General features: G+C 61.4%; 9 protein-coding genes across 9 annotated transcripts; 4 read left to right on the top strand and 5 right to left on the bottom strand.

Annotated features, from left to right (window-relative positions):
* Positions 1 to 309: 309 nt before the first annotated feature.
* Positions 310 to 7,363, bottom strand: PAN0_004c2116 (phosphatidylinositol N-acetylglucosaminyltransferase GPI3 subunit; the record flags this gene model as incomplete). Its single annotated transcript, XM_014802061.1, has 4 exons — positions 310 to 941; positions 1,054 to 1,645; positions 1,739 to 1,829; positions 2,076 to 7,363. The coding sequence occupies 4 exons, from the start codon at positions 7,361 to 7,363 to the stop codon at positions 310 to 312; spliced, it is 6,603 nt and encodes a 2,200-aa protein (XP_014657547.1).
* Positions 7,364 to 7,690: 327 nt separating this feature from the next.
* Positions 7,691 to 8,730, bottom strand: PAN0_004c2115 (yip1-domain-containing protein; the record flags this gene model as incomplete). The annotated part of the gene is made up of 2 exons (XM_014802060.1): positions 7,691 to 7,865; positions 8,012 to 8,730. The coding sequence occupies 2 exons, from the start codon at positions 8,728 to 8,730 to the stop codon at positions 7,691 to 7,693; spliced, it is 894 nt and encodes a 297-aa protein (XP_014657546.1).
* A 385-nt stretch (positions 8,731 to 9,115) lies between these two features.
* Positions 9,116 to 10,005, top strand: PAN0_004d2114 (ribosome biogenesis protein nsa2; the record flags this gene model as incomplete). The annotated part of the gene is made up of 2 exons (XM_014802059.1): positions 9,116 to 9,124; positions 9,226 to 10,005. The coding sequence occupies 2 exons, from the start codon at positions 9,116 to 9,118 to the stop codon at positions 10,003 to 10,005; spliced, it is 789 nt and encodes a 262-aa protein (XP_014657545.1).
* Positions 10,006 to 10,198: 193 nt separating this feature from the next.
* PAN0_004c2113 (uncharacterized protein) lies at positions 10,199 to 12,037 on the bottom strand (the record flags this gene model as incomplete). The annotated part of the gene is made up of 1 exon (XM_014802058.1): positions 10,199 to 12,037. One exon carries the CDS (start codon positions 12,035 to 12,037, stop codon positions 10,199 to 10,201), a length of 1,839 nt encoding a protein of 612 aa, XP_014657544.1.
* A 533-nt stretch (positions 12,038 to 12,570) lies between these two features.
* Positions 12,571 to 13,989, top strand: PAN0_004d2112 (uncharacterized protein; the record flags this gene model as incomplete). The annotated part of the gene is made up of 1 exon (XM_014802057.1): positions 12,571 to 13,989. One exon carries the CDS (start codon positions 12,571 to 12,573, stop codon positions 13,987 to 13,989), a length of 1,419 nt encoding a protein of 472 aa, XP_014657543.1.
* Positions 13,990 to 14,112: 123 nt separating this feature from the next.
* On the bottom strand, positions 14,113 to 15,306 carry PAN0_004c2111 (DHS-like NAD/FAD-binding domain-containing protein; the record flags this gene model as incomplete). Its single annotated transcript, XM_014802056.1, has 1 exon — positions 14,113 to 15,306. The coding sequence occupies one exon, from the start codon at positions 15,304 to 15,306 to the stop codon at positions 14,113 to 14,115; it is 1,194 nt and encodes a 397-aa protein (XP_014657542.1).
* Positions 15,307 to 15,928: 622 nt separating this feature from the next.
* On the top strand, positions 15,929 to 16,216 carry PAN0_004d2110 (uncharacterized protein; the record flags this gene model as incomplete). The annotated part of the gene is made up of 1 exon (XM_014802055.1): positions 15,929 to 16,216. One exon carries the CDS (start codon positions 15,929 to 15,931, stop codon positions 16,214 to 16,216), a length of 288 nt encoding a protein of 95 aa, XP_014657541.1.
* Positions 16,217 to 16,304: 88 nt separating this feature from the next.
* PAN0_004c2109 (histone acetyltransferase catalytic subunit of the SAS complex Sas2p) lies at positions 16,305 to 18,023 on the bottom strand (the record flags this gene model as incomplete). The annotated part of the gene is made up of 1 exon (XM_014802054.1): positions 16,305 to 18,023. One exon carries the CDS (start codon positions 18,021 to 18,023, stop codon positions 16,305 to 16,307), a length of 1,719 nt encoding a protein of 572 aa, XP_014657540.1.
* Positions 18,024 to 18,690: 667 nt separating this feature from the next.
* PAN0_004d2108 (ARM repeat-containing protein) lies at positions 18,691 to 22,359 on the top strand (the record flags this gene model as incomplete). The annotated part of the gene is made up of 1 exon (XM_014802053.1): positions 18,691 to 22,359. The coding sequence occupies one exon, from the start codon at positions 18,691 to 18,693 to the stop codon at positions 22,357 to 22,359; it is 3,669 nt and encodes a 1,222-aa protein (XP_014657539.1).
* Positions 22,360 to 22,430: the final 71 nt, after the last annotated feature.

The raw sequence follows: 22,430 nt of genomic DNA, 5'->3' as shown, positions 1-22,430 counted from the left end.
GAGGAGCGGAAGATAGCTTGCGGAAGCGGAAGCCGAGGCGGAGGGCAGACTCTCATTCGAAATTATTCCGTCTCCAACTCGAATCCGAGTTTCTCCAACCCCGCAGCAGAGCAACACTCCAACACCTCCATCCCAGCGTCGCGACGCGTTCCTCGCAGACACACTGTGACTATCATACACAGAAATCAAATCAGTATCACACGCTCAAGACAGAGCATGAGCATGAATCTGTCCAATCGTCATCAAGGGTCGTATTGCCGTGCAAGAATCAAGGTGGAGCGTCGAATCCGCCCCATGTCTCGGCGTGGTTTAGCTTTCTGCCGGTGCCTGCTCGGCGCGTGTAGCAGCATGATCCCCACGACGGCCGGGGCACCGGTCGATGCAGTGGCTGGGCAGCCACCACTCGAGCAGCTTGAGAAACAGCATGTCCACCGCCACAATGATGACAAAGATCTTGCCCGCAATCGTGCCGCCCGCATAGTATCGCGCCAACCGCTCCGACGGACGCGGCAGGCGATTCTGCATGGCATCCCCGTACACTTTCTCCACCCGATGCGCCACCTGCGTCCACGAGTACATCTGCTTGACCGCCGCGTGGTACGCCAGCGCATCGTGCTTGCCCGCTCGGACGTGCGCAATGGCATCGTGCATCGCCTGCACCACATCGTCCTCCTCGGGTCGAGCCAGCCGGATCATTTGCGGCGGCAGCACTTCTGGTATGCCGCCGACGCGCGTCGACACTACGAACAGCCCTGCGCACGCTGCCTCGATGATGCCCGTCCCAAACGCTTCCGTCAAGGATGTGTTGAGAAAGATCGAACCGCGCGTCAGGTGATCCCGCACCTCGCCCTGTCGCACCGCACCGCAGAGCTCCACTCGATCTTGCAGCAGATATCGCTCGCGCATCTGCTCCAGCTCCACCCGTTTCGGACCGTCGCCCCCTGCACCATGCCCACCATGCAGCGAGCCAAAGCAGACAAACTCCAGTCAGCATCAGCACCAGCTCGAACCACCCGATCGACCCACAGCTTCGCCGTCATCGAACACACTTACCGATGAGAAAGTGCAAGTCCGGGTGTGCTGCACACAGCCTCGGGATCGCCGCGATCAGCAGATCAATTCCCTTGCGGTACATCAACCGGCTCAGAACCACCACGGTCAGCTTTCCCGACTCCACTCGCGAGCCATCCGGCTCGAATTGCTCGGCCACCACCGCGTTCGGAATGACGGACACCTTGCTCGGGTCCAGATTCGCGCGTAGCGTCGTGTTCTCCTTGCCCGTGTGCGAGACGCACACCACGCCGTCAACGTCGCTCAGCGCGAAGCGCAGCAGCTTGTTCGTCAGGATCGACGCCGTGTCCGAGAATCCGAACAGACTGTGGTCCGTAAACACCGCACGCAGCCCCATCGTGCGCGCGTGCAAGATGCCCTCGTGCGCCATCGACGACAGCGCCTGATGCCCGTGCACAATCTCGATCTCCTCCCGGATCAGGATCGAGCGCAGCGCAGGAAACAGCGAGAAGAAGTTCGGCAGCGTGTCTTGACGTGCAATCACCCCATAAGGCACGTGGTACACCTTGAGCCCGTTCGACAGATATCGCACTCCCACCCGGTCCGGCGCATAGGCATGCGTGATCACAATCACCTGTCACAGACGTCCAGCAAAGCAGATGCGGCGCTCATCTCGGTCGTCAGTGATACTGCAGAATCGCGATCGCTCCAGCTCCAATCAACTCACTTTGTGACCCATGGCCAGCAACCGCCCGCCGAGAAAGTAGATGTGGCCTTCCACACCGCCCACGTTGGGATAGAAAAAATCCGAGACCATGCTAGTCGTCGCATGGTTCCACGGAAAGCAACAGAATCAAACGTAGATCCAGCCAGCGAAGGATAGAAGTCGCGCATGGGTTCGCAGGCGAGAAGTCAAAACGAGGCGAAGCGTGTCAGTCTCGAGATTGGCTGAAGGGATTCCAAAAGGGCTGTTACAAAGCAAATCAAGCTACTACGAAAGGTCTCGAGCAATCGGCGAGCTTCGAGCGAGCAAAGGGGGTGGTGGGGTCACGCAGTCTGCTCACGCGATGTTGTAGCGGGGCTTGATGCTCTCGTCCGCATTGCGCCTCGCAGCGTCATCTTCCGATCGTGGGCCTCGCAGCGAAGACAGGTCGATACTGAGCGCGGATGCGATCAAGTCCGCGGCCTCTGTTGACTGCGTAGAGAAGCTGCCGCCGAGCGCCGTGTGCGTGAGCAGCAATTGCATCGCGAGCAAGTGCGACGCTACCTCGTTTCTCTTCGTACCCTTTGCCAGCGTGTCTTGGAGGCGGCAAAGGTCGCTGGCTGTGCATTCCTTCCAGCTTGCACACTGAGCCGCTTCCAGCAGCTCAGGCCTCGCGTACTTGGCGGCGAGGCGAAGGAAGAGTTCTGGGTCGCGGAACTGATTCGGCTTTTCCTCGACGAACAAAAGCGTGTTGGTAGCAAACGCCTCGTCAAACATCTTGTCGACCGCCTCGGGGCCCGGCGTCAACTGCTGCCAGACGTACTTTGACCACATCTCGGCGTCAGCGGAGCGCTTCGTATCGTAAAAGGCCGCCATCCAGCTCCAGGCTCGTTCGGTCGAGACGTCGGGGCCTGCACCGCCGCGTCGCGCCAGCTCTCGAATCGTGTCGTAGCTAGTAGGCGCACTATCCAACGATGCGCCGATCACTGGAACGGCAGTAACGGTCTCGCCAATCAAGGCAGCAGCTTCGGCACGTACATCCTCGTCGTCATCCGTCAGCAGATGGATGGCCGCAATACGCGCTTGGAAGAGCGCCGAACCCATCGTCCTGTCTTTCTGAGCTTCGCCCTGCTGCTGGTCCAAAGCTGGGAACAAAAGCGAGCCTAGAACGCGCAGCGCCTGACATGCGGCGTCGCGCGACTGTACCGAAGCGTCCTCGTTGGCGCACTCGGCGACCATGTGGCACCACTGCTGCAGCACGGGTCGTACAGAGCTGTCCCCGCCCCGGACAGTCACCAACAGCTTGCACAAGTCAGACAAGTAGGGCAGAAGCGCCTCCCTGAACGGCACGCACGTAGTCGTCGACGCAATCTCGGCGATCGAGCAAGCCTCACTGACCAACGCCTGGGCCGAAAAGGCATGCGAGAGCCAGGGCTTTCCGTCCGCGGCGTTTCGCATTGCGACTTCGTGCAGCACGGCGGCGGAGTGGACGCGGTGCCAGATTCCTTCGTCCTGATCCTGCACCACCGCATGCAGCCTGCGGACAAAGGCAACGAGCCGTTCAGGATGGACCAAAGACGACTTTTGCAGCGCCACGATGCCGTCATCTCCAATGAGCGCCTCTAGCGAGCTGATCCGCACGTCGTGCGAGCTGGACTTCAGCTGTCGTTCGCAGGCATCAATGAAAGCCGCGGGCGACGTGTCGTGCGCTGCGACTTGCAACTGCAGTCGGGCACATGTTGAGGCCAGTTCCGGCCCACCCGGCGTGAACCGAAGCTTGGCCAAGAAGTCGGGGCGTTCCAGATCGGACAGCAAGGTTGCGATCCAGATGTCGACGATGCGAAGTAGATGTCGTCCGAGATCGTGGAAAGCGCATTGACGAATGCCGACGAAGTCCTGAACCACTTCAAGATACGCCGTCTGTGTGACAGCACAGCGGTTCAACTCCAGCAACAAGCTCGCCTTGTCGGTGATGGCTGTAGCAAGACTCGACATAGCTGGCAGGATCGCCTCGGTTGCCACCTCGGTTTCTGCCACGCTTTGCAACAGACGTTGCACCAAGAGCAGCTTTCCGTGCACCTCGTTTTGCGAGCGAAGATAGACAGACGCCAAAATCGAGGCTGCATGCTGTGCCGCTACGCGCAGAGGCACAAATGCGGCGTACGCTTTGACGGTCACTTGGCGCACTTTCCAAACCTTGTTGTCCAGGCACCTGCAGAGCAGGGCACGGTACTTCTCCATCCTTTGGGCCTCTCCGGGCCGTTGCGGCTCCGTTTCGGGAGCCTGCATGCGGCTGAAGAGCATGACCACCGCAAAGAGACTCGAGGCAAGCCCCTCGTCATCGAGGCCTCCATGCGTCTGAGCCTCTGCGAGGACGCGTTGAAGGAAGGCGTCGAGATCGGGGTAGGCTGCGAAGAATTCGTCGACGGGCATGCGTGCCTCCCTTGTGTCCTTGTTGGTGTTGCGACTGCCGAAGATCTTGATGCTGAGAGAGGAGAAGAGCATCATGCTGACGTTGCGCAGCCCCCAGAAACGGGAGCGGAACGTGCTGATGGTGAGCTCGAGCAGCGGCCCGAGGTAGCGAGACATGTGGTCTGTCAGGCCGCCATCCATGACGAGGACGCGCAGGATGTTGAGTGCGTGGATGGAAGCGACGGGCATGACGTCGGGGTGCGACGTGTATTGCGTGGCGATTTGCATCAGGCGCTCTACGGTGGCGCGCAGGATGGAAGCGTCGGTCTTGTTGGGCTGTGCGCTGACGAGCGCGAGCACGGCGTAGCCAATGCCGGCACTACGGCGCGTGATGCTCAGCTGCGCGCCGGACTGTGCGACCACGTCGAGGAAGGCGGTGATCCAATTCTGCGGGAGGTGGGCGATATCGGGTGCACCTGTCCTGACAATGGCGGCGGCTGCATTGGCATAGGCAGGATAGATGGTGCTGAATGCACCGCGATGACGGACCTGCGTGAGCCATCGATTGAAGCGCTCGCCAACGGCTTCGATGTCTTGCACGCGGAAGACTTTGCGCCATGCGTCGGGAGGCTGGACGGCAGAAGCGGGTTGATGCTGTGAGCCTTTCTTCTTGTTGCGCTGCAGAGGATGTGGGGCGAGGCACGTGGCGACGACGACTCCGAGCAGGGCGCTCGCCTCCTTCATGCCACGCCACGAATAGGACAAGATGACCTGATGCTTTGGACCGGCGTTGGACTCCTCCTGAGGCTGCATGAAGGCGAGCTTGGCATCGTCGTCGCTAGCCGCCTGCATCGCCAGAGCAGTCTCGTGAGAGGCAGGCTGATCGAGTCCAATGTTCGGATCGCTGGAAAGAGACTGGTCGGCGTCGCCTTCGGCCTGTGTGCTGCCTTCGGGTGCCGAGTTGCAGAGCACCGCCTTTGTGATGCACCAAACTCGATCGATGAGCTCCTGCGCCGCCAAGACGGCTTGACGGAGCACCTCCTGCTCCGAGTCGATGAGCGAGTGGAGTTCTACAGAGGAAAAGAGCTCTTGAAGCGCGACAAGGGTACCGTGCAACGGATGGGAAGTGGCGGCTACAAGGATGTCTCCCGACTCGGCTACGTTGAGTTGGTAGTCCAAGAAGTCGAAGAGGTCGAAGATGAGGGTCAAGGCGGTGTGGGTGGAGGCGGTTCTCGACGAGCCGGTTTCGAGGGCGACGAGGCCGAGCAGCGATGGCGGCTGATGAGCCAGTTGCTGCATGTACAGAGTGCGGTAGAGCTGCATAAGCTTGGAAGCAGCAGCCGACTCAAAGTCTCGCGTACTCGTCAGCAGCTGTGCGGAGCGGCCGAGGAGACGCTCTGCTGCCGCTTGCGCAGTCTCGAGGCCCGCCAGAGGCGCAGGGAAGCGCGAGAGGATGGTGAGGGCACGCGTCTGAATGTCGTCGTAGGTGCTCTCTGAGCATGCGAGGAGCTGCTGGACGAGCGCGGGCGTGATGAGCTTGATGGCGAAGGGGAATTGCTGCGAGAAGACCTGCTTGGATTTGTTGAGCGACATGCCTGCGTTCTTGGCGAGCGTCGTGGTGGATTGTGCTTGGGCGTTGGAGAAGCTCGGGTCTGCGCCGCTCTCGAGGATGAGGTCGAGGAAGGTGAGCGAGGTGATGGTAGATTGATAGGAGGCGCCGGGACGGAGGGTGGAGCGTACGAGCTGGACCATCCATTCGAGGAAGTGGCGGCTTGCGTCGATGGAGTGTTGCATCTGCGCGAGCTTGAGCTCTTCGTGCTGGTAGCGTTCCGCTTGGTCGATGCGTGCGATCTTGGCAATGTCGCGAGCGAGGGCATAGGTGCTAGCACGGAGGCGCGTCAGAAGCTTGACAAAGAAGCCGCGCAATTCGCCACGGGCGGCGGGGTTGGTGATTGCGAGGCTGTGTGGGAAAAAGGTGCGGAGGATGTCGAGCTCGATGGCGGTGAGAGGTGCTGCGGGCGTCTTGGACTCGATGACGAGGGAGAGGGCCGAGATTTGGAGTTCGCTCGCTGCGGCCAGGATGCACTCCTCCAGTAGGGAGGCGGGCACGAGCAGCTGTGCTGAGCCGGCCGCTGTGGCGTGCTCGTCGGTGGCAAAGTCGGGCGTGGAGTCTATGCGGCACAAGCCGTGGAGTTTTGCGATTCGGAGGACGAGAAAGACGCTCTCGACGTTGATGGTTGCGTCCGAAGAGGAGCGGGCGAGAAGGTGGTGCAGGAGGGTGGGGAAGACGCGGGTGTCGAGGTCAAAGAGCGAGGCGAGATGGTAAGAGGCGAGACCGGACCGGAGGCGCTCGCCGCCTTGCTTGAGGGCAGAGGTGAGTGCGTCGATCCAGATGGAGGACCAGGCTTGCCAGGAGGGCGACGTGGGATCGGCGAGGTTGTGGTGCTGTTGGTTGGATTTGGATGTGGAAGGGTAGAGCGGACAGCCGAGGTCGTCGGCTCTTGCGATCAGGAAGCTGAGGGCGAGTCGGGAGCGACGGTTTGCGCCGCCATCGACGGTGCCTAGGCCGCGGATCATGCGTTCGTAGATGGCGGCGTCGTCCATCTTGGAGCCAAGCAAGGAGGCGGAGGCGGTCAAGAAGGGAGCGGAGCCAAAGTGGGCGATGATGACCTCGAGGACGATAGGAGATTGTTTGCGCTCAAGCTGGGACAGCGCGCGGTCGACGAGAGTGGTGAGGAAAGTACTTTTGTCGGGATACTGTCTCGAAGGCTGCTGCGGGGAAGAGGAGGGGGACGACGGTGGCTGATAGATTGCGTCGAGAAGGGCGATGACAGCTTCGAAGACGGTTCTTGTCCTGGAAGAGACTTGTGTCCTCTCGGAATGGCAAGCGGACCAGACAATGTCGGCAAGCGCGAGCTGCTGGTGCTTGGGAAACAGAAGCTGGCGGGAGTCGAGGTCGAAGGTGGACGAGGAGGTGGAGGACAGAAGGCGGGCCAGCTGGTTGGCCCACAGGCGCAGTGCATCGAGGCCGTACTTGAATGATGCTGAGAGCTCGTCCGGGGATTCCAAAGCGAGGTCGAGGCAGCGTGTGAGCAAAGAGAGCGCCTCCGCGGTGTCGAGCGGAGCGGCGCTTGAAGAGGAGGCGGATTGAGTGGGCAGCTGCTGGAGTGCGTCGATGCGCTGCAGCAGCTGTAGCACGGCTTCGGGTGCCTCTGGATCGGTCCTTGCTTTGACCATGATCGATACAGAGACCGACGAGAATGAGAGCGATGAGAGAGTCGATGGGGGAAGATCGAGGTGCGGAAGAAGAAAGTGTCGGTTTTACCGTTCGATTTTGTTTATTTTTTCCTGCCTTTTTTTCCGGCCGCAATTTAGAGGTTTTGTGGGTGTTCTTTGACCCCATCATGGATGGCACGGAGAAGGAATGCGATGCGAACACCGATACAAAGGACAAGCACTAGACACACACGCACACAGGCGAGGCAGGTCTCGCGACATGGACCAAAGGATGCTGCGTTACAAGAGAAGTGCCGGCACTGAGGCGGTGCGCGCGCGCGTACAAAATCATTGGCCGACGTCAAAGACGCTGAGAAGGGCAAAGCAGGCGTAGAAGAGGCCGACGGGATAGGCGACGAGGAGGCGCTGCTCGGACAGACGTAGGATGGAGACAAAGATGCCCGATGCCGAGGTGGAGCACCAGAGGATGAAGAGGGGCGAGACGATGTAGCCCAAAAACGAGCTGGACGGCGGCGGCACGGCAAAGGCAAAGGCAAAGGCAAAGGCAAAGGCAAAGGCAAAGGCAAAGGCAAAAGAAGAAGCGGTCAGAGGAGGGGTCAGCCACGGACAACACGGTATGAAGAGAAAGCACGGAGACGGAGGACTCACTCTAGACGAACCACGATGCTTGCCGTGCTGAGGATGCAGAGCGGGAGGAGGCAGTAGCCGAGCACCGAGGCGACGCGGTAGGCGTCGATGCCGCCTTGGCTCATGAGGTTGAGCAGCGTGTAGATGCTCACGGCGCCGAGCAGCGCGACGCCGTACACGTAGCCGAACTGGCTCTTGCCTGCGAGGAGGAGCGTCATGCCAAACACAAAGCAGAAGAGCAGCGGGCCTGCGAGGTCGGCGTCGTCCATCATGTGGGCGTCCTTGGCGTGCGAGGCCGAGTAGCGGTGCAAGGGGTTGAGCACGGTGAGTGTCTTGTCGACGATGTGACCGATGTTGATGCCGAGCTCCTCCATGAGCGGCGGCTCGTCTGGGAATCCGCCGGTGCCAAAGGCGGACCAGAAGCCCATCTGGGAGCTCATCATGGCGTGCGCCGCCGATCCGGGCGCGAATCCTGCCGAGGACGACATGTTGCCTTCCAACGAAGGGCGTGTATTGGAGGCAGACGGAGTAGCATACGCCTGGTGTGCGCCAGCTGCTGACGACGAGTAGAACGACGAGAACTGGTTCTGCTGGCTCGGATTGCTGTAAAAGTCGAGCGGGCTGCCAGCCTGACCCCCGGCCGCAGCGGTGTGCGACGCCTTGTTGGAGCCGGCACCCGAGCCGGACGCGGAGGCTTGCGGATAGCCGTACGGCGAGGAAGAATCGAAGATGGCCGACATGGTTTGACGGGACGGCGAGAAGGATGGTGTTGGAGTGTTGGAAGAGCGAAGATCAGCACCTCTCCAGAGTCGAAGCGAAGCGCCTCGGAGGGTGATCCAAGCGCGCGTCCCTTCTTTCAATCTAACATGTTGACGTGTCAATATTCATACTCGCACGAGAAAGAAATGGCTCGAACCCTGACCGGATTTTTTTTTTTTTTTTTTTGGTCGAAATTGTGGGAAGTTGGAAAGTTTCGGGCGAGCTGCGCGAGTCGACTCCACCCTCTCTCTCGCCTCCGCTGCTGCTCAGTCGATTCAAAGTGCAGTATCGCCACGCCTCGAGCCGGCAGTCTCTCCTCGCCACCATCCTGTCTCGACCCAATTACACCTACGTGTCTACGACAGCATGCCTCAGGTAAGTCCATGCCTTGTTCAGTCTAGACTGGCAGAAGTCATGCTCGCCCAACATCGATCGCTGACCCTCGTTCGTGCTCTTTGGATTCGCCGCGCCGGCAGAACGACTACATCGAAGAACACATCCGCCGACACGGCCGCCGACTCGATCATGAGGAGCGTCAGAGGAAGCGCGCGGCGCGAGAGGTGCACAAGGCATCCGCCGTCGCACAAAAGGTCACCGGTCTCAAGGCCAAGATGCTCAACAAGAAGCGTCGCAACGAAAAGATCCAGATGAAAAAGACGCTCAAGGCGCACGAGGAACGCGACGTCAAGCAGGCCTCCACCGCCTCCGACCCCAACCAGGCGCTCCCCACCTATCTGCTCGACCGCGAGGGCCAGAAGGACGCAAAGGCGCTCTCCTCGGCCGTCAAGGAGCGCAGAAAGGACAAGGCGGCGCGCTACTCGGTGCCGCTGCCCCAGGTGCGCGGCATCGCAGAGGACGAGGCGTTCAAGGTGGTCAAGACCGGAAAGCGCAAGCAAAAGGGATGGAAGAGGATGGTCACCAAACCCACCTTTGTCGGCGAGAGCTTCACGCGCAAGCCGCCCAAGCTCGAGCGCTTCATCCGTCCCATGGGCCTCCGCTACAACAAGGCGCACGTCACCCACCCGGAACTCAAGGCCTCCTTCAACCTCCCCATCGTCGGCGTCAAGAAGAACCCGCAGAGCCCGCTCTATACCCAACTCGGCGTGCTCACCAAGGGCACCATCATCGAAGTCAACGTGTCGGAGCTCGGCATGACCACCACCACGGGCAAGGTCGTGTGGGGCAAGTATGCACAGGTCACCAACAACCCAGAAAACGACGGCTGCGTCAACGCCGTCCTCCTACTCTCGTCCTAACACCACACCAAGACCATACGCATACACACATACGCCCAGCCCAGGCCCTCTCCATCATCCGCATTCTCTTGTCTCATGAGTCTCTCTGTACACTAGCAATTCCAGTTTGTCGTTCTTCCATTCGATCGCCGCGCCAGTCTTTTCGACACAAGGTGGCATTGCGACATAGCTATAGTACAGTGGGCAAGGCTCGTCAGCTGTCGAGCTCCATCTCTTCCGAAGCACCCAGGCAACCGGACAGATCGACAGGCTGGGCGCCCGCAGCGTTGGTGCGCGATGAGGCGGCCGAAAACACGTGCATGTGCGGTGCGAGGTTCGAATGCGCTGGCTCGGGCAAGCCGTAGTGGTGGCCGTAGTGGCGCTCGCCGTAGTGAGGCTCAGCAGGCGCGCCCGCAAAAGCCGCACTCGCAACAAAACCTGGCGCCGATCCGCCCGTGCCGAAGCCCTGCAGCGGCGGCGCGGCTATGGAGCCGCCAAAGCGCGCCTCGAGCACCGAGGGCTCTGGAAAGTAGGAGCTCGAAAGGCGCGACTGCTGTGCGTATAGCGGACTTTCGAGCGTGTGCGGGGGCGAAGGCATCCCAACAGGCGCACCAGCCTGGCCAACGCAGGCTGGGCCCGACTGAAAGGCCACAGGCGCCTGACCGAGGAAGCCGGTGCGCGCCGGGGCGGATGCGTCGGCGGCAGTGTGCGCGCCAGCCGACGAGGCGCCAGCCGTGGTGGTGGCCGCCTTGAGCACTTGTTCGGGATCCTTCCAGAGGATCAGCGCGCCACGTGCATCGTCGGCGTTGATGGGAGTTGCGTAGCCCGACGAGGCCGGGCTCGATTGGTTCGAGCGACGCCGGCTGCTCAGCACCGAGCCGAGGCCGGAGATGGCGGGAGTGCCAGCGGATCTCCTGCCTGAGCGCCGGGAGCGGACGGGGAGAGCGGCTGCTGCTGCCGCTCCTGTCGCTGCTGCTGCGCCGGAACGCGAGGTGGAGGCGGCATTGTCGCGGTGCGAGGTACCGGTGATCACGGCTCGGCTATGCGCCTCGAGCTTTTCGATGAGTTCGTTGTTGATGACAAAGTCCGAGGGCTTGGCTACGGGCGCGGTTCGGTGTGCAGCGTCGCGATCCGAGGCGGGGCCGTCATCGCCGCCGCCGTCTTCGTCATCACTATCGGAGGAGCAGGAGTCGTCCAAGCTGGTGACGACGATGCGGTTGGGTTCAACTTCGAAGCTGGATGGGACGCGGCGCGACATGCTCATCTCGGCGTCAGCGTCTGCATCGAGTGATGCATTGTGATGCTGATGCATAGGATGGTTGTGGGATTGGGCAAAGGTTGGTGCGCTCTGCGAGAGGCTGGGCGAGGTGGGTGGAGCCGGTGCGATGGCATGTTGGTAGACGGCGGAAGCGTGCATGTCGAGTGCGGCGGGAACAAGGGGAGCGGATGGAAGCTTTGTGGGGCTCGATGGCGGCACGCGCGGTGCGGCGATGTGGGCTGCGACCAAGGGGTCTAGCGGTCGGGAGGAGGGCACGGCGGAGGCGAGTCCAAAGGCGGCGGTGAGGCCCGTGTTGGCTCGAGGCGCGAGCGGCCGATCTCCAAAGCCGTATTGGTGAGACGCTGTTGGGATGTGCGGCGGCACTGGAGAAGAGTGGATGTGCAGGCCGGCGAGCTTGCCAAAAGTCTGTCGATCCTCGTGGGATTCTAGATGCGGACGCTTTGCGGGTCTGGCGAGCGAGGCGAGCTCGTCGTGGTGCGTTTCTTCGTCGAGGTTCGAGTGGGCAGGCCATGGTTGCGGGGCGACGTTTGGGGGCAAGGAAGCCGAGTGCCAGTCGTAGTCGCCGTCCGAGTCGGAGAGATCCTCGATGCCCCAGCTGCTTGCGCTGGACGAGTGGCGCGGAACGAGCTGGGGCGAGGGCGGATTGACGATCGAGGGGATGACTGACGAGGTAGCGTGCGCCTGGAGCAGAGCATCTGGCAGAGCCTGGGGGAAGCGGGAACGCTTCTTGTTGGCGGCGGCGAGGGGGGCCTGCTGCCCATATGGTTGCGCCATGCTTGGGTATTGGTCCTAGTGAGAGTGCGGCTGTGGTTTGCGGGGCTACGACGCAAGGCGGCGCGCCGACCGACGAGATCAGACGAGCATTTGTATGTGCTGCCGATGGTAGTGTTCAGATGGCAAGATCTTGCGCGCTGTCGTGATGGTGGTGAGTGTGATGGTGGTGGGCAGAATGAGTGAAGGGACGAGCGGATTCAGCAAACCACGGTGCCGCCCACTGAGCCGTAGACTGAATCGGGTGATGCACCGCGTCAAATCACTGCCTTTCAGTAGACAGTTTTTGAAACTTCTGGAAGAATTCTCTGAAATCGGGTGAAGCATGTCCCGATGTCACCTCCACACCGATCCTCCACACCGATGCTCCGCACAAAGCTTCCAAAGACGCGGCTCAGCTTTGGCCAACGCTTTGATCCACCGCCACCATCTTCTCCTCCTCCTCTTGCTTCCCCTCCTTCTTCGTGTTACGGCGTCGAGGAGAAACCACCACGCAGAAGCCAGTGCATTTGCACGGCTTCACAAACCAAGCCGACATGCCAGCGTCGGGCGCCTTGTACCCCGCCAGCGTGTTCGTCGCCGCGCTCCTCCTCCTCGAACGAGCCGCCGACGCCTTTATCCACAGCGTGTCGCACCTCTCTTCGCAGCTTAGCATCAGTCCCACTCTCATCGCGCTTCTAACCGCTGGCGCAGAGTGGGAGGAGCTCGTCGTCGTCGTCGCCGCACTCGCCCACGGTTCGTCCAACCTCGCGATCGCCAACGTGGTCGGATCCGCCATCGCCAACATCCTCGGCGCTTTCTCGCTCGGCATCATCGCAGCGCCCAACGCGATCCAGTTCGACGCCAGCTCCCGCAGATTTGCCATCATCCACGCCGCCATCACCACCCTCGTCATCGCCCTCCTCCTCACCGTACAGCTCCAGCACGGAGATACGCACGCCAAACTCGCCACACAGCGCCTCTTTGAAAACGTCGTCGGCCTCAGCCTCATCACCCTCTTTGTCCTTTACTTTGTTGGCCTCTCCTGGGCCATCGGGCGCGGCATGCTCGCCGCTCCCCAGCCGTCCGACTCGGAATCCGGTTTCGAATCCGCCGATGACTCCTCCTTCTCCTCCTCGGCCTCGCCCTCGCCCTCGCCCAGCACCTACAGCGATGCCTCCTCCCCCCCTCCAGCACGCACACGCACACGCACACGCGCGCAAGCTCCGGCCGCACGCCGCCCTAATCCGCGCACCACCGCCACCGCAAACGCCCTCGAGAGCACACCGCTCCTGGTGGGCTCAGCCACCTCGTCCAACCTCGCCGCACGCCTCACACGCAGGCGTCGACGCGCACAGCTCCGCAGCCTCCGCAACCTCGTCGCCGCCTTCCTCCTCCTCTCGCTCGCAGGCTACCTCCTCTCCCACTCCGTCCTCGACCTCGCATCGCTCCTCAATCTCTCCGACTCGCTGCTCGGCCTCACCCTGCTCTCCTTCGCCACCACCATCCCCGAAAAGCTCCTCAGCGTATTCGCTGGCCTCCGCTCCGCACCTCCTACCAAACCACCACCTCCACCACCCTCCACCTCCCGCCCGACATCCTCCATTGCGCCGGCAGCCCAACGCTCCCCGCAACGCGCTCACAACGAGCCCGACATCGCCCGCAGCGCAAGCAGCGTGCTCATGGCCGCAGCCACAGGCAGCAACATCTTCCTCCTCACCCTCTGCCTTGGCATCTCCTTGCTCTTTGACCGCGATCATCCCTCCCCCAGCCCCTCTATCCAATCCACCTCTCCCCCGCATTCCCATCCTCTCGCCGCCAGCAGTGTCCGGTGGCAAGAACTCGCGCTGCTCGAGGTCGCCTCCCTCTTCCTCGTCTTTATCGCCTATACCGACGCACAGCGCTGGCAAGGTCTCCTCCTCCTCCTCGCCTACTTTGCCTTTCTTGTACTGGAATTCACGTATCTGCGCAGGTGAGGAGGCTGCCGCCTTACACACCCGCCTCGGCCACTCTCACTTGCAAATGCATCATGCCATTGCCATCGTGCACCAAGCACGTCCCTCTATTCCGCCAGCATCATCGCCCCCTTGAGTGTTGAATCAACTGCTAACCACCGCACTTGCTTCGTTGGGCCGCACGGTGACGCCCGAGCTGAGCAGGCTCTGGAGAACCTTGTCGTTGCGCTCGCGTCCGTTGCTCAGCAGCGCCGCGACGCGCGACAGCACCTCGGACGAGCCCAGCTCGATCTTGCTCTCCACGATGCCATCCGCCCGTGTCGGCCCGCGATTGAGGATCATCACCGGCTTCGCCTGCTCCACCGCCTGCTTCACCAGCCGAAACGCCGAATACGTCGCCAGGCTCGTCCCCACCAGCAGCAGCGCACGCGCATCATCCACCATCGCATACGAATGGTCGCGCAACCGGTCCGGCACCGACTCGCCGAAGAAGATGACCGACGGCTTGAGCACCCCGCCGCAGTTGGGACACGCCGGATAGTGGAAGGTGTAGTCGACATTGTGCAGCTCCACATCGCCGTCCGGATTCGTCTTGGGCCTCTTGCCCGTCTCGGCCATATCTCGCTCGAGCTGCGCCCACGCCGGATTGAGCCGGGTCAGCTCGTCCTGGAACACGGCTCGCGAGCCTCGAAAGCCGCAGCCTCGCGGATAGTTCTCGCCCGTCGGCGTATTGTCAGGCCGCAACGTCACCGCCCTCGGTCCTCGCAGATAAGAGGTGGCCGTCATGGCTTCGTAAAAGTCGGCGTGGACCGGACGCTTGGACTGCTCGCGCCCAGCTGCCTCCGGACTCGAGACGCACACCACATGCTTGAGCGTGCCGTGCAGCTCGAGGATGGTGCTTGCTGCCAGCGAGGCCGAAGGCGTCGCCGCGTGATGCAGGTTGTCAACGTTCTGGGTGATGAATTCCGGCACGTAGCCTAGCCGCTGAATCGCAGCGATGCTGTAGTGCGTCTTGTTCGGCTGCGCCACCCGCACAGGCGGGAATCCAAGGTAGGACCGCGAGAAGTAACGCTGGCGGGCCAGGTGGCCCTTTTCGGTGGGGTCGGTGAACTCGTGGTAGAAGATAGGGCGATACGTCTTGTGCACCGTATAGTGTCCCTTCTCCCCGCGGTAGGGTGCTATGCCAGAGTCTACCGAGACGCCCGCTCCCGTCATGATGAGCGCCTTGCCTTTGGCAGCCGCGAGGAACTCGGCGACCATCTCGGACGCCTTCTCGAGGCTGTACTCGATCGTCGGCCGACTGGCATGTTCGGGGATGGAAGGTATGGATATCCTCATCGTCGCCCCGTCCACCGGGCTTGTGCGATCGTGGTTGTCGCAAAGCAGAGCCGTATAAGGGCACCACCGTCTTTTGCGCCCCGTCGTCCTACAGCCGCACCAGCCACGCCGAAATATCGCGTCTCCTCGCTTCGCTTCGGAATATTTCGCATGCCGCTTCTGACCTTTGTGACGTCTCAGCGCGGCTCGCGCCCAGCTCGGACACGAAGCTCATGGTCAGGCCGCGTTGGGGCGATGTGTCAGCGTGGAGGATCGCGTCTCGGTTGCTTTGACGGATTTTTACTCAGCCGACGTCACGCAGGAGCCACGACTGACGCATTCCGCGCATCAAGAGCTGGTGATTTCCACTTCCATGTAGGGTGGTGGCGCGTACAGCAGTAGATACCGGCGTAGATCCATGTGGAGCGATGCCTTGCTTTAGAAGCGAGATCCGATCCCCCGCATCTGGGGCGGTCGTGCTTCTGTACAAATACCAAGTCGCTGGTCGCGCGCTCCCGCCACATGCTATCCGTCCGCGCTGTCAAGCTCTGCGTACTACGTTCTACGACCATCTGCCCAGTCCTCCCTCTCAATCCTTGCGAGCAACATCTTGCGCACTACTCCACGGTACCGACCGCTCAGAATGACAGGCGGGAAGAAAGACGCACACAACCTGTCCGAGGGAGACGAGGTGTCGTGGAAATGGGGATCGCAGCATCCCTCCGGCACCGTCAAAGAGGTCGTTGACGGCGAGGCACAGGCCAAGACCAAAAAGGGTTCGACCATCACCAAGGACGGCAGTAAAGACGACCCTGCCGTCGTCATCGAGACGGCCAACGGCAACAACGCCGTCAAGAGTGTTGAGTATCCGCCACGGCCCCCGCTCGAGTGCCGCCTTGGCCTCGGCTCGATTGAAACGTGCTGCTGCTGACGCCCCTTTCACACTTCCAACAGGCGAGCGAGATCGACGGAGTCAAGCCTTGACCGGAGTCGTTGCATTCATATTTCCTGTACCTGATTCACCAGCCGAATTGGAGCTGCTGGCGGGAGAAGACGGGGGGAGTCCAGTTGAGTTTGTCCGGGTTGATGCGCCTGCGCTTCTTCTTGGCCGTCTTGTCGTGCTTGGCGATGACGGCGTCGGAGAGGACGAGGTAGTGCTTGCCCTGGTATTGCTTGAGCATGTTGAGCGCCATGCAGGTGTGGAGGACGTCTGCGTGGGTGAAGGCGGTCTTCTGTGCGATCTCCTCGATGCTGATGTCCTCTTCGGTCTTGAGCAAGAGGTCGACGATGATCTCGGCCCAGTAGGCTCGATAGCTGAGCAGGCCCAGATCGGAGAGCGGCTTCTCGGGACTGCCGAGCTTGTTCTCGCGCTTGGTGAGCTCGTAGGAGAATTCGATGAGAAGCTTGCCATAGCCAGCGCGCTGGTGCTGCGGCAGGGTCAAGATGCAGGCGACGTTGTAGTTCTCGGCGGATTCCTTCTCCTTGGAGAAATAGCCCAAGAGATGGCATCCGAGATCGTCGCGCTTTACCATGCAGTAGTAGAGAAAGGGATCGACGTCGTAGTAGAGCGTCTTGTGGTCGAGGAAGCACTTGCTGAGCAGGCAGAGGTTGCGGCACCACGTCTTTTGGCGGCGACCGTCGATCTCGAAGAAGGAGATGTCTTCGTGGCGGTAGATCTCGTTGCCGGGCGGATGCGCGAGCGTGCACTTGCTGCGGTGACGGCGGAGGGTGACGGGCGAAGGAAAGTAGGAGAGGCACATCTCGCAGATGTAGAGCGTGTCGATGTGGGCGTACTCGAGCGGATAGGGGCTAAAGTACCAAGTTTCGACCTCGGACTTGCCCATCTGGATCTTGTTGAGGTTCTTGACGCGGGCGACTTCGGAGACGGACTGGGTCATGGAGCCCGAGGTGCGAAGCTTTTCGATCTCCTGCTCCTTGCTAAAGGTATCGCTCGACTGATTGGCGTTGAGCGAGGCGGTGAGGCCGCCGTTCTTGTGCGTGGCCACGTCGTCCCTCTCCTGCTGGTCGTTGCCACCGAGCATTTCGATGGCGACGACGGCGCCGTCCTCGTCGTCCTCGCCGTCGGCGTCGGCGTCTGCGTCGGCATCGACGGAGTCGGCGCGTGTGCTGTGTGGGGTGGAGGTGTCGCTGGAGCCGAGCTTCCGCTTGTGCTGAGGCGTCTCGAGGTGCGCGTCGTCGAGCACGTTCTTGGCTGCCTGAGCGGCTGCCTTCTTGAGCAGGTTGGTGGCGCCAGCGGATCGGTTGCCCTTGGCTGTGGGGGTGAGGGGCGTGGACGGTGTGGAGGTGCCGCTGGCGGTGCGGACGACTTTACGCTTGGTCTTGTCGTTGGCGGGCTCCTTCTTGGGCCACTCGAGTTCGCGCGAGGTGATGAGGCGCGTGCCGCTGACCCACTCGTCGAGGCGCTTGTTGAATTCGCAGTAGTGGACGTAGTACTCGAGCTTCTCCTCGAGGGTGGGTGCTGGCTTGCCTGCGAGCTCCGCCTGCTGCTTTTTGGTGAGGCGCGGCTTGGGCTTTTCCCTGATGGAGAGGATCTCTGCCTTGCGCTCCTCCATGTCGCCCGTGACGACGTCGGGCTTTTGAACAAAGGCTTTGCAGCCGACGACCACATCCTCGAGACCATACGTTCCGGCGGGGCTGATCTGCGGGCCTTCGTCGGGACCAGGCGTGCCCGATCCTCCGGGAGTGCCGCTGGTTGACTTTTGCGCACGCGGAGCCATTGTGACGATGCCTGCAAGGTGCGAGGTGCGAAGAGCGAGCCTCGGGGTGATGAGAAAGAAGTGAGAGAGCGTGCGGCTGGTGCGGCTGGTGCGGCTGGTTCAAGAAGTGGTCGGAGAGGGCGAGGCGAGGGAGCCCATCTGCAGAGGGCCTTTGCCGACCGCCGAGTCGAACCGAGGCTGGCTGACGTGCTGCTGCGGTTGCTATATGGTCAAGAGGAGCAGGAGATGATGGAGGATAGATGGATGGATCGTCGAAATGCGAGGCTGCAGAGGCTCAGTCGGCTGAGTCGCGATTCATAAGCCGAATTTTTGTGTCCATCGGGTGATTCGAATTCCGATTGGCGATTCAACGTCAGCGGAAGCGCCCCGATTTGCGGGTCGGCTCAGTCGGTCTCTGCTTCGTGTTGGTAGGCGGAAGGCGGAAGGCGGCGTGCTCTCATCACCACCCCCACCATCACCGCGTCTTCCATCCATTCAACTCGCTGCTCCTCACTATTCGCATCGTCACTCAGTGGAAACACGCTGTGCAGCCGTTCGTGTCCATTGCTCGCGCCCATCCTCTCCGTACACACGCCCTCGTCTACACCGGCGCTTGGCCTCTTGCCTAGCGGACACCTTCTCGATCTCACCTCTCGAAGCGCCTTTCCCCGCCCTGGTTTCACACAGGATGACCCGAGACGTAGAGGAGATGCGCAAAGACCAGGCTGCTGCCGGCAGACTTACTGGCTACGATCAAGAGTCTCGCCACGGTTCTGGGTCGGGCAAGTACGTGCGCGAACTGCCGACAGATACAAGCAGCGACGACAGCGATTCCGACGGCGCCAGCACAGGACGCCATGGCAGTAGACGCAATCCTCTCGACGCCTACTCGGCTCCGCAGCACCTCCTCCACGAGTATGCAGACGAGGACGAGGACCCACTCAGGGCCCGTGCCGAATCGAGGCAGATCGCCGCTCGTCAGAACGAGTACCAGCTTCGCAGATTCAACCGCGACCTCAACCAAGGCGCTGCCGTCGATCCGTTTGCGCACGACAACGCCGACGCCGCCCAAGAACACGAAAGCTACAAAGACCGCATGAGGAGAGCCGAGCTGGAACGCGAGGAGCAGCGCGTACACAATCTCATCCAGGCAAAGCAGAGCGAAGATGCAGGTCCCTCGTCGCGCCGTGCAGCCTCCGACGAGTGGGACATAATGCCAGAGTCCGCGACGCAAACGCCCGACGGCGAGCGCACGCCCAAGACGAGGCGCAAGCGAAGGTGGGACGTCGCAACTTCAGATGACCAACAAGACACCGCTGCAGCCACCAACGGCTCCCATACGCAGCCGCAGCCGCAGGCGCAGCCAAGCGAGGCGGCCCCACGCAAGCGCCGCTCACGCTGGGACGAAGTTCCTGCCGACGCCGATGTCGCCAACGACACCGTCCACGCCTCGCTCGTTCAAACAGAGGCGAAGCGCTCCCGTTGGGACCAGGCGCCGCCGGTCAGCGCAGACGCGCTCCCCTCTTCGACCGACTTTGCTGCTCCCGGCAAAGACGCCGCTGCTTCAGCCTCTCATGTCTCAGCCGATTGGCGCAATCGATACATGACCGACGAGGAGCTCGACTCCGTCCTGCCGTCCGAAGGCTACACCATCGTCCAGCCACCGTCCGACTACGTGCCCGTCCGGGTGCCGCCGCACATGCAACCAGATCATCACGGCGCCGAAACTGCCGGTGGCTTCGTCATGCAGGACGAAGGCGCAACACGCGCCGTCCTCGAGCAGATGATTCCGGATCTGCCCACCGACATCCTTGGCGTCGGGCAGCTAGCCTTTTTCAAGACGGAAGATCAGGCCTTCTTCAAAAAGATCCTCACCCACGAGGACGAAGCCAATCTCAGCAGCGAGGAGCAAAAGGAGCGTAAGATCATGCGCCTCTTGCTCAAGATCAAAAACGGAACCCCTGCCACGCGAAAGACTGCGCTGCGTCAGATCGCCGACCGTGCCCGCGATTTCGGACCTGGCCCGCTCTTCGACAAGATCTTGCCATTGCTCATGGAACGGACACTGGAGGATCAGGAACGCCACCTGCTCGTCAAGGTCATCGATCGCATCCTCTACAAGCTCGACGATTTGGTCCGTCCTTACGTCGGCCGCATCCTCGTCGTCATCGAGCCCCTTCTCATCGACGAGGACTACTACGCACGCGTCGAAGGCCGCGAGATCATCAGCAACCTTTCCAAAGCCGCCGGTTTGGCCCACATGATCAGCACCATGCGCCCAGACATCGACCACGTCGACGAGTACGTCCGCAACACCACCGCACGCGCCTTTTCCGTCGTCGCTTCGGCTCTCGGCATCCCGGCCCTGCTGCCCTTCCTCAAGGCAGTGTGCCGCTCCAAGAAAAGCTGGCAGGCGCGCCACACGGGCATCCGCATCGTCCAGCAGATCGCCATCATGATGGGTTGCGCCATCCTCCCGCATTTGAAAAGTCTCGTCGACTGCGTAGAGAAGGGGCTCGAAGACGAGCAGCAAAAGGTCAAGACCATGACGGCGCTGTCCCTGGCAGCGCTCGCCGAGGCAGCGGCCCCCTATGGCATCGAGAGCTTCGAAAACGTGCTCAAGCCGCTCTGGATCGGTACGCGACAGCACAGAGGGAAGGGTCTCGCCGCTTTCCTCAAGGCGATCGGCTTCATCATTCCGCTCATGGATTCCGAGAGTACGCTATACTTTGTCAAAGAGGTGACGCCGACCTTGATACGAGAGTTCCAGAGCGCCGACGAAGAGATGAAGAAGATCGTCCTCAAGGTCGTCAAGCAGTGCTCCGCCACCGAGGGAGTCACGGGCGCGTTTCTGCGCGACGAGATGCTTCCCGAATACTTAAAGAACTTCTGGGTGCGCAGAATGGCGCTGGACCGTCGTAACTACAGGCAAGTCGTCGAGACTACGGTGGAGTTGGCCAACAAGGTCGGCGTTACCGAGGTTGTGTCGCGGATCGTCGACGAGCTCAAGGACGAAAGCGAGCCTTTCCGCAAGATGGTGATGGAGACCATCGAGAAGGTCGTCGCCAACCTGGGCGCGGCCGACATCGACGAGCGCCTCGAGGTGCAACTCGTCGACGGTCTCATCTACGCCTTCCAGGAGCAGACGGTCGAAGACAACATCATGCTCGATGGCGTCGGCACGGTGGTCAACGCGTTGGGCCTGCGTGTCAAGCCCTACCTCACGCAGATTGTCTCGACCATTCTGTGGCGTCTGAACAACAAGAGCGCAAAGACGCGTCAGCAAGCCGCTGACCTGACCACCAAGCTGGCGTTGGTCATCAAGCAATGCGGAGAAGACGCTCTGCTGGCCAAACTTGGTGTGGTCCTGTTCGAGCAGCTGGGAGAGGAGTTCCCCGAGGCTCTGGCATCGATCATCAGCGCCGAGACGGCCATCGCCAACGTGGTCGGCATGGCGCAAATGAGCCCGCCCATCAAGGATTTGCTCCCGCGTATGACGCCCATCCTGCGCAATCGTCACGAGAAGGTGCAGGAAGCGAGCATCAACCTCATCGGCAGGATCGCCGATAAAGGCGCCGAGTTCGTCAGTCCGCGCGAGTGGATACGCATCTGCTTTGAGCTGCTGGATCTGCTCAAGGCGCACAAGAAGGCCATCCGCCGAGCTGCGGTGAACAGCTTTGGCTACATTGCGCGTGCCATCGGACCGTCGGACGTGCTGCAGGTGCTTCTGACCAATCTGCGCGTGCAGGAGCGACAGTCGCGTGTTTGCTCGACGGTGGCGATTGCCATCGTGGCCGAGACGTGCGGGCCCTTCACCACCATCCCGGCCATCCTCAACGAGTATCGGACACCGGAGCTCAACGTGCGCAACGGCTGTCTCAAGGCGCTGAGCTGGGTGTTTGAATACATCGGCGAGATGAGCAAAGACTACGTCTACTCTGTCATTAGCTGCTTGGACGACGCGCTCACCGACCGAGACCACGTGCATCGACAGACGGCGGCAAGCATTGTTCATCATCTGGCTCTCGGCACGTTTGGACTGGGTCACGAGGAGAGCATGCAACATCTGCTCAATCTGGTGTGGCCCAACATCTTTGAGACCAGCCCGCACGTGCTGGGATCTGTCATGTCGGCCATCGAGAGCCTGGAGGTGGCGCTCGGTCCGGGCGTGCTCCTCAATCACACCTTGCAAGGCCTCTTCCATCCGGCGCGCAAGGTTCGAGAGGTGTATGTTCGCATCTACAACTCGACCTATCTGCGTTCGCAAGATGCCATGGTCGCATTCTACCCCGACTTCTCCGAATTTTCGGACGAGCGCAACGACTTCCGAAGGCACGAGCTGCTCGCATTCCTGTAGTTGGCCAGACTCTCACACCGTGTTCCAGATCGAGGCCGAACGACGTCTCCCCCCCCCCCCCCCCCCCCCCC

The sequence above is a fragment of the Moesziomyces antarcticus genome (assembly GCF_000747765.1).
Source record: "Moesziomyces antarcticus DNA, scaffold: scaffold_v10004, strain JCM 10317, whole genome shotgun sequence".
NCBI lineage: Eukaryota > Fungi > Basidiomycota > Ustilaginomycetes > Ustilaginales > Ustilaginaceae > Moesziomyces > Moesziomyces antarcticus.
The sequence above is the reverse complement of the archived record's forward strand: the minus strand, read 5'-3'. Positions and strand labels throughout refer to the sequence as shown.